Here is a 13,469-nt window from a genome sequence, read left to right on the forward strand (position 1 = left end):
TACTTTGTGCTGCACATGTGAGAAATACATCTGGAAAGTCCATGCACACACACTTGCATACCGTCCTACATGTGCTAATTAGAGTTGATTGATTTATGTTCTTCACGTTTTTGTTTTGTTTCTATTATCTTATTTTATTCGTATTTATTGTTGTTGTTTATACACTTTGTGGGTGGGGGCAATGGTTAAAAAAATGGGAGAAGACTAGTATTTTGTAGTTGAATTCCTCATTGTACAGTATAAGAAAATATCACTATGTTGCCAAAAAAGTTCAAGACTTATTGTTTCCCTTCAATAAAATGCATTAAAAACTACTTTCTGCGCATTTCTGCTACTTTCTTAGGCTATACAAATGCTATCTCTTGCTAAAAAATTTATGTTTACACCTATGCAGTACCTTTAGCAAAAATAATAATACACCTCTACTTTAGTAAAGAAAACAATTATGACAGGTGTGTTGTAATAAAAACGAGTGGTGTCCACTGATTAAATGCAGTCTTTCTGCATTGTGAAGAGGGAAAACCTAGATATTCACAAAGTTTGTGAAAAATGATGAAACCATTACATTTTCAATCATAATTAGATATTCTTCATCTAAGTCCATAAAAGCTGTGTGTCACAGTAAGATACATAAAAGCTTCTAAGGAGTGGAGTACAGAGGAGTCTTTGACGTTCAGAACAGCATTGTGGGGGAGAGGGGAACTGGAAAACTGGGTCAGGGGAATAGTTGGACAGGACTGTGGTGTAGTAGTAAGTGGGATTAGTGACCTCATCACCAGTATGCTCCAATAACATTCAGGGACTAAATAACCTTATCTTATCTGTTACACTGTGAGTAGCTACAGTTTGTCCATTGTTGGAGCTTCTGCATTGCCTTGGGATATCCTGACTAAAGTGATCTCACATTTTGGCCGTGTTAGGAGTCACCGTAGCAACAGCTGAATGTTTAAATGGAACCCCCCCTGTCCCCCTGAGTGCCGTATCACCAGGACAGTCTGTGCAGCACCATCTTGTGAAAATGTTCCCAAACCTTTCAGTCCTGCTTTTCTTTAAGAGAAGAGAAGCTTCAATGCTTCTCTTTACAGGGCAGTTTTTGCATGGAATCATCCAATCATCCAATATTGTCTCACCACAGGCTTATTGGATTATTCAGTGCTAGCTACAGTAAAGATCCCACATTTGCAAGGTCAAAAATGATCTGTCACTAATGTTGATAAGATCTCAGCATGACATTGCTTGGGACACTTAACACAAAGAGCTGAAGAGAGAAAAGATCTCAGAATAAAATACTTAGGAGTAACCTAAATTAGTTTCCCTGAATCTAATTATCTGTATGGAAGTTCTGAATGGATCCAATTTAAATATCCACTGAACTGAAAATGAGAGTATCTATCTCAATTATCCTCCATGGAATTCTATTCAATATTTCCAGCAGTTCATTCTTTAAAAACTATTCCCAACACATTATCAGATTCAGACTCCAAACCGAACTACATTGGTTTAAATTAGATAATATAGTCTTAAACACATTCTGGTCTGAAAGCTCACGTAAGTGCAATACAAAAATACAAAACATATACTATAACACCATGACTAACGCACACTATAATTAGCTATTGGTGTGGGAAGGTGTGCTGCACCATTGACAACCATCTGGGTCTTCATCAAATCACCATTTAAATGTATGAACAAAACACAGATTAACAATAAACAACACAATGAGTTCCCTGGAAATGACACGTTTCTTCCTCCAATTAGAGAAAGACTGTACAAGACTCAAGCACTGAATCTATCACACGTGCTCTCTTTACTCAAAACTGTGTCTAAATGAAGAGCAAAGTTTCTGTAAAAACTTCTCTATGTGGGCTAAAAAATGTAGTATTCTGATATGACTTTAAAGTGCTATTTTATGCCGTTTACCACAAAATGGCATCTTCTTTCTTAAATGCAGCTCATGAGTAGTGATGAGGCTGATAAGCATGGGTAACTGTGGAAAGCACATCCTATTTTTATTCTATGAAAAGCCTGAGCTTTGAGAAATAAAGTTTCTGAGAAAGCCAAATAATGCTAGATGGCTCAAACCCCCACACGCATGCACACACACATTTAACACAGAGTAGCCTTAAGCATGCACACTCTCCCTGGATTTGGTTGAATATATACAGTATGCTGCATATCCAACACAATCTATTGCACATCTTGGCATTTACACCATCGTCAGCCAAGAAGCTGCAACTTACTAAGGAAAAAGCACACCAGCACTGTGTTTTATAAAAATAATTGCTGCTTCCAGCCTTTATTTCTTGGTTCTTTACGTGCTCCGCTGGTACAGCAGTCCCATCCAGTGTCAAGCAGGGACAGAGTCTGTAGATACAGCGATGCAACATGCACTCAAGGCTTTCGTGTTGCCATGCAGATTTACCTAGGGGCTTGACAAAACTTTTAAAAGGACAGCAAACAGAATACACAACCTGAGCAAAGAAATCCCATTCATGATCTTAAATAATATATTGGACAGGACTAAATTAGAATAATGTTCAAGTCTTGCTTTAGACCTGAAGACACTGCTTTGATTTTATTGCAGCTCAGTAAAGTGCCTTCGTTCTGTGCTGTTGTGAGTCCTACCTCAACGCTGAGACTAGCTCCATCTGGACAACTATTCTCCTGGGATGTGTTGATTTTTACCAGCAAACAGCACACTATGACACAACACCTCTCCAATACAGCAATACAAGGTGTTCTTGGATAAAAACAACCACATATAGACAGAGATAGCTATTGGTTTGCAATTAGAAATCCACCTTCAACGCACCTCGTTGCACTCAAATGTAACAAAATGGAGAGTGTAGCTGAACACAATGAGAAGATTGAGCCACTAATGTAGCAGCAAAAAAATGGGGCTTTACAAACATGCAATGAGAGGTCAGAGAGCTTGTGATGATGGTAGAGAGAACACATGGTCTAGACATGGCCTACTTTCACTCTCACGTCTATCATACAGGACAAAAAAAGGACTCCCATTTAGACAGCTCCAGGATGTAAAATGAAACACAACACCCGTATTTCATTTGACCTTGTTTCAATGTTGATAGTAAAATGGTACACTATATATACAAAAGTATGTGGACACCCCTTCAAATTAGCGGATTCGGCTATTTCAGCCACACCCATTGCTGACAGGTGTATAAAATCGACATAGACAAACATTGGAAGTAGAGTGGCCTGTACTGAAGAGCTCAGTGACTTTAAACATGGCACCGTCATAGGATGCCACCTTTCCAACAAGTCAGGTCATCAAATGCCTGCCCTGCTAGAGCTACCCCGGTCAACTGTAAGTGCAGTTATTGTGAAGTGAAAATGTCTAGGAGCAACAACGGCTCAGCCGTGAAGTGGTAGGCCACACAAGCTCACAGAATGGGATCGCCGAGTGCTGAAGCGCGTGGCGCGTAAAAATCGTCTGTCCTCATATGCAACACTCACTACCGAGTTCCAAACTGCCTCTGGAAGCAACGTCAGCACAATAACTGTTCATTGGGAGCTTCATGAAATGGGTCTCCATGGCCTGACAGCCACAATTGGACTCTGGAGCAGTGGAAACGTTGTCTGGAATGATGAATAACGCTTCACCATCTGGCAGTCCGACGGACAAATCTGGATTTGGCGGATGCCAGGAGAACGCTACCTGTGCGAATGCATAGTGCCAACTGTAAAGTTTGTTGGAGGAGGAATAATGGTCTAGGGTTGTTTTCCATGGTTCGGGCTAGGCCCATTAGTTCCATTTTTTGAGCAAAAACCCAACCTCACTCTGAATTTACTTTCACATACAGCTTGGGTATTTTTTATTCACCCAGTCGGATAAACACTCCAAACAGCCTACCCGACGTTCGGAGGTGTCTGCATGGTCCTAAGGCACACTGTTGCCTCATTTTGTATAACATTCCAATGATAACACTGGGGGGGGACAAATATGCAATTTCAGAATGTGGGGGGGGGATATGTCCCCCCTGTCCCCAGTGAAAGTTGCGCCCCTGGGCAGTGACGTAGTTCCTTTATGCCTAAAGAGTCTGTCATTGAAACCAGACCCTCGGGTCGAGATTTTGAGATTATGGGGATAGGGGGATGGCAGCGGCTTCAATCAAACTACAGGGATGTATAATGTTGAGCCCTCACTTTCTCATCCCACAAATATAGAGGAAAGATCCATAATTCATTGGAGTAAAACTTACGGTCATGCATTAAGACAGATACAGTACTTTTCCCATCTATGTGTTAAGGACTTTCTCTTCCCTGGTTTTGGCACAGTATTTTCTGAAGATGATGATAGTGGAGGCTGTAATGGCCCACCTGTGCATTGTAGATGTCAAAGGAAGGAGGCCATCCTGCTCCAGAGGCAACTCTGAATTTGTTAAACAGTTTAGGGAAGGGATCAGAGTGTAATGAAAACAGGGTCCCCAGGGGAATTTCAACACACAGTGGGAATAGGATATGCGCAAAAGTGAGCAGGTGAAAGAAGTGAGAGAAAGAGAGAGAGAGAGAGAGAGAGAGAGAGAGAGAGAGAGAGAGAGAGAGAGAGAGAGAGAGAGAGAGAGAGAGAGAGAGAGAGAGAGTGACCTAGTTACGCCTTTCACTGCTTCCTGATTCCAGTCTAGGTGTCCTGGAATCCTGGGTGTCTTTGGCAGGCTAGCAGCCTCGGAGAAAGGGCAGAGGAAGAATTAAATGAGGAACATGCTCTCTGGACCTCCACTGGCATGGCAAGTCAGGTGTATTATTCCCTAGCCCAGTGGTTCCCAAACTGGGGGTCGCGACCCCATGTGGATATGAAAATGTGGTCATGGGAGAATTTCCAAAATCCTGAAAAAATACATACAGTGGGGAGAACAACTATTTGATACACTGCCGATTTTGCAGGTTTTCCTACTTACAAAGCATGTAGAGGTCTGTCATTTTAATCATAGGTACACTTCAACTGTGAGAGACGGAATCTAAAACAAAAATCCAGAAAATCACATTGTATGATTTTTAACTAATTCACTTGCATTTTATTGCATGACATAAGTATTTGATCACCTACCAACCAGTAAGAATTCCGGCTCTCACAGACCTGTTAGTTTTTCTTTAAGAAGCCCTCCTGTTCTCCACTCATTAGCTGTATTAACTGCACCTGTTTGAACTCGTTACCTGTATAAAAGACACCTGTCCACACACTCAATCAAACAGACTCCAACCTCTCCACAATGGCCAAGACCAGAGAGCTGTGTAAGGACATCAGGGATAAAATGGTAGACCTGCTGGGATGGGCTACAGGACAATAGGCAAGCAGCTTGGTGAGAAGGCAACAACTGTTGGCGCAATTATTAGAAAATGGAAGAAGTTCAAGATGACGGTCAATCACCCTCGGTCTGGGGCTCCATGAAAGATCTCACCTCGTGGGGCATCAATGATCATGAGGAAGGTGAGGGATCAGCCCAGAACTACACGGCAGGACCTGGTCAATGACCTGAAGAGAGCTGGGACCACAGTCTCAAAGAAAACCATTAGTAACACACTATGCCGTCATGGATTAAAATCCTGCAGCGCACGCAAGGTCCCCCTGCTCAAGCCAGCGCATGTCCAGGCCCGTCTGAAGTTTGCCAATGACCATCTGGATGATCCAGAGGAGGAATGGGAGAAGGTCATGTGGTCTGATGAGACAAAAATAGAGCTTTTTGGTCTAAACTCCACTCGCCGTGTTTGGAGGAAGAAGAAGGATGAGTACAACCCCAAGAACACCATCCCAACCGTGAAGCATGGAGGTGGAAACATCATTCTTTGGGGATGCTTTTCTGCAAAGGGGACAGAACGACTGCACCGTATTGAGGGGAGGATGGATGGGGCCATGTATCGCGAGATCTTGGCCAACAACCTCCTTCCCTCAGTAAGAGCATTGTAGATGGGTCGTGGCTGGGTCTTTCAGCATGACAATGATCCCAAACACACCGCCCGGGCAACGAAGGAGTGGCTTCGTAAGAAGCATTTCAAGGTCCTGGAGTGGCCTAGCCAGTCTCCAGATCTCAACCCCATAGAAAATCTTTGGAGGGAGTTGAAAGTTCGTGTTGCCCAGCAACAGCCCCAAAACATCACTGCTCTAGAGGAGATCTGCATGGAGGAATGGGCCAAAATACCAGCAACAGTGTGTGAAAACCTTGTGAAGACTTACAGAAAACGTTTGACCTCTGTCATTGCCAACAAAGGATATATAACAAAGTATTGAGATAAACTTTTGTTATTGACCAAATACTTATTTTCCACCATAATTTGCAAATATATTCATTAAAAATCCTACAATGTGATTTTCTGGAGAAAATCACATAGTTGAAATGTACCTATGATGAAAATTACAGGCCTCACTCATCTTTTTAAGTGGGAGAACTTGCACAATTGGTGGCTGACTAAATACTTTTTTGCCACACTGTATATATACAAAAATATACATATTATAATATCGTCATTGTATCTCAAAATCCTTGGAATATGGTTAACCTTAAAAAGCCAAATGAAAATTATTCAAATCTAAAATTCAACCAGAGAGCATCCTTAGATCATGTGAAAAGGTCACACTTGACTGTTGCATTTGAATCCATTATGAATGTGTCTCCCTCTGCCATATGGACGCATTGTATGATACACGGAGAGCAACTGACGGCAAAAGAGCTGAACACAGAACTATATACTGCAGCAGGTAACTTAGGTTGTAAACAACATCCACTGCGCGCACACTTGTTCAGAAAAGTATGTGGAGATATGGGATCAGAGCATTTTTTAAATTTAACTAGGCAAGACAAATTCTTACTTACAATGACGGCCTACCCCGGACGACACTGGGCCAATTGTGCACCGCCCAATCACGGCCGGATGTGATGCAGCCTGGATATGAACAAGATACTGCAGTGATGCCTCTTGCACTGGGATGCATTGTCTTAGACCACTGCACCACTCGGGAGCCCATGACAGCATGACAATGTTCTATTTCACACTGAGGCTTGGTGGTTATCGATGGGGAGTGTTGAAAAGATTTTTCGCATTGAGAGAGGAACTGTTGTCATTCACAATGGAGGTAAAAAAAAGAAGACTTGGTTGACTTTCTGTGTAAGAAAATGTGTCTCCTTGCCTATATTACAGACATATGATAAACTGAATGAACTCAATCCAAGCAGGCAGGGCTACAAAAACATTCTACAGATGAGTAACCGGATCAGTGGATTCAGATCAGAGGAAAGAATTCTTATTGGAGTCTTCCAAAAGCAAACCATGCCCCCCCCTTCCATCGGCTGTGCATGTTTCTAACAGAAACAGCATCAGTAAGGGTCCCACACAAGTGATGACTGCTCACCTCCAATGCTTGGAATAGCGCTTTGGGACCTACTTTCCAATCCATTTGACTGTGATTCTGGCTCAGAAGACATGCCGGTAAGTGAAATCGAACAGCTGATCGAGCTGTTATGTGACCGAATGATGCAGACAAAGCATTCACGGGTCACTACGGAGGTGTTTTGGTTTCTGACTCAAAGGGAATAATACCCTGCCGTCTACATCTGAGCATTAATGCGGCGTTCAAAATAACTGGGAACTCGGAACTCGGAAATCTCGGACTTACGACTTCAGTGCGTTCAAGACAATAGGGGAACTCTGAATAAAACTAGCTCCGACTGGGAAAAATAGTTTTGAATGGTTATCCAACTCGGAATTCCAACTCGTGAACTCGGGCCTCTTTCTAGAGCTCCGACTTTCTGACCTGATGATCACTGACTGACCTTATGATTTGACCTCGCATCACGCACACCCATCTCTATAATGGTGGTGAGATACATTATGTCAAGTAATTTGCGATTGACTGTCATAGCCCCACATTAAACGTATGTGATGGTTAATGGTGAGTTGAGAAGACAATCAGAAATACTGTTAGAATGTTTTTCAATTGACTGCAATAGCCGCAAATAAAAAAGTAAACATTGGCTGTTAATTACATAATTTTTTTCACATGGTTGGTGTTGTGATCATTTTCAGATATCAAAATAGGGTCGTGGGCCAAAAAAGTTTGGGAACCCCTGCCCTAGCCACATCATCACTAGATCTTTTTGAACTGCTATTTTTGGTGAATGTCAGGAAACAAATCACATCTGTGAAAGAGCTGTTCATTTGTCTCCCTGACTGTCACACGATTACTACTGCTTCAGACAACGACTATCTGCAGATAAATTAGAAAAACATTCTCTGAAGATTGTAATTCCTCACTGCATGACTTTTTGGTCCACACGTACGCAGTGCAGTAAAAAAATCCTACATTTTTGGTAGGCCATCCAATAATTTGGGCAGTTAACATGTACACTGAACAAAAATATAAACGCAGTTATAGTTCAGTTCATTTAAAGAAACCAGTAAATTGAAATACATTTATTAGGCCCTAATGTATGGATTTCACATGATATGCATCTATCTGTGGTCACAGATACCTTTAAAAAAAGGTAGGGGCTTGGATCAGAAAACGCGCCAGTATCTGGTGTGACCAACATTTTCCTCATGCAGCGCGACACATCTCCTTCGCATAGAGTTGATCAGGCTGTTGATTGTGGCCTGTGGAATGTTGTCCCACTCGTCTTCAATGGCTGTTTGAAGTTGCTGGATATTGGCCGGAACTGAAACATGCTGTCGATCCAGAGCATCCCAAACATGATCAATGGGTGACATGTTTGATGAGTATGCAGGCCATGGAAGAACTGGGACATTTTCAGCTTCCAGGAATTGTGTACAGGTCCTTGCAACATGAGGCTGTGCATTTTCATGCTGAAACATGAGGTGATGGCGGCAGATGAATGGCACGACAGTGGGCCATGATCTCGACATGATCTCGACAATGATCACGACAATGATAACGTCACGGTATCTCTGTGCATTTAAATTGACATTAATAAAATGCAATTGTGTTCGTTACCCATAGCTTATGCCTTCCCATACCATAACTCCACCTTCACCATGGGGCCCTCTGTTCACAACATTAACATCAGCAAACCGCTTCCCCACACGACACCGGTACTGTTGAAACCAAGATTAATCCGTGAAGAACACACTTCTCCAGCGTGAGTGGCCATCAAAGATGAGCATTTGCCCACTGAAGTCGGTAACGACACCGAACTGCAGTCAGGTCGAGAAAGAACAAAAGAAGTAGCCAGCCTCTACTCCAGTCCAGACTGCCAGAGCAGAGAATAGGCAGACACTTTCTGCTTCATCACTCCTCACCCCCATGACTTCAGCTCAGCCTCAAGGCACTAGCAGGAATACAAGGGCTAGCATGTGGCCTGTTTACAAGATGGGCCTTCTGAAATCACTCTCACTCTCCTGGAGCTCTGAGATTCTATCTCAAATCATCAACTCTAGAGCGAAAAGATTCTACAGCTGCACTATCGATAGCATCCTGACTGGTTGCATCACTGCCTGGTATGGCAACTCTTAGGCCTCCGACTGCAAGGCACTACAGAGGGTAGTGCGTGTGGCCCAGTACATCACTGGGGCCAAGCTTCCTGCCATCCAGGAACTCTATACCAGGTGGTGTCAGAGGAAGGCCCTAAAAATTGTCAAAGACTCCAGCCATCCTAGTCATAGACTGTTCTCTCTGCTACCGCACACCAAGTCTAGGTCCAAGAGGCTTCAAAACAGCTTCTACCCTAAAAGCCATAAGACTACTGAACATCTAATCAAATGGCTACCCAGACTACTTGCATTACCCCAACCACCATATTTTACGCTGCTGCTACTCTCTGTTATTATCTATGCATAAGTCACTTTAATAACTCTACCCACATTGATATATTACCTCAATTACCTCGACTAACCGGTGCCCCCAGACATTGACTGTGTACCGGTACCCCCTGTATATAGCCTCGCTATTGTTATTTTATCGCTGCTCTTTAATTTACAATTTGTTTGTAGATTTGTTACTTTTATTTCTTTGTTTTTTAGGTATTTTTCTTAAAACTGCATTGTTGTTAAGGGCTTGTAAGTAAGCATTTCACTGTAAGGTCTACACCTGTTGTATTCGGCGCATGTGACAAATACAATTTTATTTTAAATATATTTCCAACAGAGATGCATGCAACCAAAAGGGAAATGTTTCAGCAAAAAAACAGAAACAAGGACTGCAGCTTTAACATTTCATTGCATCATACAGGTGTCCCTAAACCTTAATCATTTTTCCCTCTACAAGATTTGTTGAATGTCTCAATGTGTTAAAAATAGTAGGAGCCCTCTAGGGATTTCCTCAGTCCAGGAGACAGCTCTCCCCACTAACTTCTGGGGAACGATGATCCACAGATGAATACACACACAAACATACTGTAATTGATTCTGATCGACCCTCTCCCCTACCTTTATTTCAGGCTGAAGATAAAATGACGGATACATCAAAGCAAGACTAGCAGCAAACAAAATAAAAAGAAACAAACACCATACTCCTTCCTATCTTCCCTTACAGGAAATCAATCTCACTTTGATTTCTACAGGAAATGTATCTCACTTTACTTTCGACAAAACATAACTTGTTTTATTATAATTCTATGTCTACATATAGTAGTGAACTATATACATGCTCATAACCATTTCAGTAAACAAATTGCTCTTGAGCAACAATAAAATCCTATTTGAGTAATAATAACATGGAACTCTTAAAACTGTTGACAGATTCAAATATAAAACATGAAAACTGTTGATCACTTTTCAAACCCCTACTTCCAGCGCTGTCATGATAGTGAAAAATAACAATTCCACTAGTAGGCTAGATTATGTGTCTGTTATAAACCATTTCCTTTTTGCCATGTTTAGCCTATGTCAGCAACAAAAACGCCAATAAGGTCATGTGGCTGGTGGATTATCATACAGATAATCCACGTCGGACGTACAGTTACCTATAGGACATCCTCTATGTCAGGGTTTCCCAAACTCCATCCTGAGGCCCCCCTGGGTGCACATTTTCCCCCTAGCACTACACAGCCAACTCAAATAATGAACTCATCATCAAGCTTTGATTATTTGAATCAGCTGTGTAGTGCTAGGGGGAAAAAACTAAAGTACACCCATGAAGGCCCAAGGACTGAGTTTGGGAAACCCTGCTCTAGGTGCATCAAGTCAGATGGCATAGGGAACCAGAGTTCCCAACTGCCTGCAAGTGATCCGCAGGTGGTTTTATTTGGCCCCCAAATTTTCTGAGCAAAAAAGAAATACAAATATTATTTGTATTATTGTTTGACATAATAGACTGGAAAAACACAAGGAGCTCAGCTCCGAGTAATTGTTATTTAAGAAATCTGTTCGCAAGTATTCTCACTCATAATAGAGAGACACGTGATCGTATACAAACGTAAGCAAGGTTTGAAATTATTATCTTTTAGTCTAACATTATTTATGTTTGGGCTTCTTGCGGTCAATTTGCGGTCTACACAATTATTTTTAATTATGTTCCTGCGGCCCGACCATACGCTCAAGAGAACATCGGCCCACGTTGATGATCCCTGCATAGGCTACTGCAAAAATGTGTTAGAAAACAAGTTATTCACACAGCAATAGATTCAGATCATGCCTATCGTGGGACCTGCGGGATGCGGGCACTTTCTGAAGGGTCAGTGCTATCCAGAATCCTTGGGACGTCCATACTCTAAAGCCTAACCTTATCCCTTACCTTAACCATTTTAAATGTTAACCTCAATGGAGGTATGGACCCTTGCGGTAGTAACATCCTGAAACACTGTGCGTGCTTTTCTATATGGAGACAATTGCAGCACTTGCCTTCCCATATGCTCTGCCGAGGGAAAACAGTTATTGTAAAAATATAGAGCACGTGACTGACCTGAATTGTGCATGTGTATTCCGTATCATCCAGGAGTCTTACGGTGCAGTCATATTCTCTATCCAGATTCCTGATGCTGCCACTCATTATTCGACTCAACATCTTCTCACAGAATTGCTGGTCTGCGTCTAGGACCAGAACAATAAACTAAACACAGCATGTAAGCAATGTCACTGAATGACTACATTTTCCGATCAACCAGACTAGCAGCAGCTGAAGATTCTACTGCCAAGACGCAGCATTGTCTATCCCATGAAGTTAACACAACAGACACTGGCCACAGTGCGGAATCATTGAAATGACGCTCGCATCCAGATCCAGGAGCAAAACCGTCGCCGAACGATGGGTGACCATTCACCACTTGCAACTTGAGCTAGAGGGCGGTCCCTTGGAATAGACAGACGTCAATGAGAACCAATGGGAGCGATGTCCACAAAATGGGCAGAAGCCCTAAATAAGCAATACCTAAAATATTTCATCCTTTAATTTTCTTATGCCATCAATTGGCACTAGGAGGTCCAAATGTGGTGTTTTCAGTCTTCCATGCATTCCATGTTTATGAATGTTTAGCGCCTAAAGTCAAACGAATGAGGGGTAGCCCAACCAGACGCAAGATGGCGGTATTATTCATTTTAGGCTGCGTCGTTTATGACAAATGACTTAAAAGGAATAATACCACCATCTTGCGTCCGGGATAGCTATCCCTCATCCGAATTTATTTCCCAATTGTATGACTCAGTGACCATTGCCAGAGCAATCATGAAAATACATTTATCCACTTATTTATACCAAATATTTTTGAGTTTACAGATAGTAGCCTAAGACACAAGACAAAATAATAGACAGGGTGTCTTCTCGTAATTCAAATCAAATCGTATTTGTCACATCCGCCGAATACAGCAGTTGTAGACCTTACCGTGAAAGTATTACTTACAAGCCCTTAACCAACAATACAGTTTTAATAAAATTAATAGTAAAAAAAATTAACTAAAGTTATAAAAAAAGGTAACACAATAAAATATAAATAACGAGGCTATATACACGGAGTACCGGTACAGAGTCAATGTGGGGGGGTAAATTACAGGTTAGTCTAGGTAATTGAGATAATATGTACATGTAGGTAGGAGTAAAATGACTAGATAAATAACAGTGAGTAGCAGTAGCGTAAAAAAAAAAAGGGGGTGGGGGTTAATGCAAATAGTCTGAGTAGCTATTTAATTAACTGTTCAGCAGTCTTAAGACTTGGAAACAAGAAGCTGTTAAGGAGTCTTTTGGACCTAGACTTGGCGCTGCGATACCGCTTGCCGTGCGGTAGCAGAGAACAGTCTATGAGGCTGTTGTCTTTGACAATTTTTAGGGCCTTCTGCTGACACCGTCTGGTATGGAAGTCCTGGATGGCAGGAAGCTTTGCCTTTTTGAGGATCTGAGGACCAATGCCAAATCTTTCTGTATAAGCACTTTGTGACGAATGCTGATGTAAAAAGAGCTTTATAAATACATCTGATTGATTGATTTGATTTATGGCTTTTCGCACAATAGTCTCAGCACAACAATTATCGAATAGCGACTCTTCCACCCCCTAGCGGACATATAACAC

General features: G+C 41.9%; 1 protein-coding gene across 3 annotated transcripts in view; it reads right to left on the minus strand.

Moving 5' to 3' along the window:
• Positions 1-12,218, minus strand: part of frmd5a (FERM domain containing 5a) — a 129,553-nt gene extending 117,335 nt beyond the window's left edge. For all 3 annotated transcript variants that reach the window (XM_071416805.1, XM_071416806.1, XM_071416804.1), the window contains exon 1: positions 11,873-12,218. In XM_071416805.1, coding sequence (XP_071272906.1) covers positions 11,873-11,974 — 102 coding nt within the window. In that variant the 5' untranslated portion in view covers positions 11,975-12,218. The remainder of the gene's footprint in view (positions 1-11,872) is intronic.
• Positions 12,219-13,469: the final 1,251 nt, after the last annotated feature.

The sequence above is a fragment of the Salvelinus alpinus genome, chromosome 9 (assembly GCF_045679555.1).
Source record: "Salvelinus alpinus chromosome 9, SLU_Salpinus.1, whole genome shotgun sequence".
NCBI lineage: Eukaryota > Metazoa > Chordata > Actinopteri > Salmoniformes > Salmonidae > Salvelinus > Salvelinus alpinus.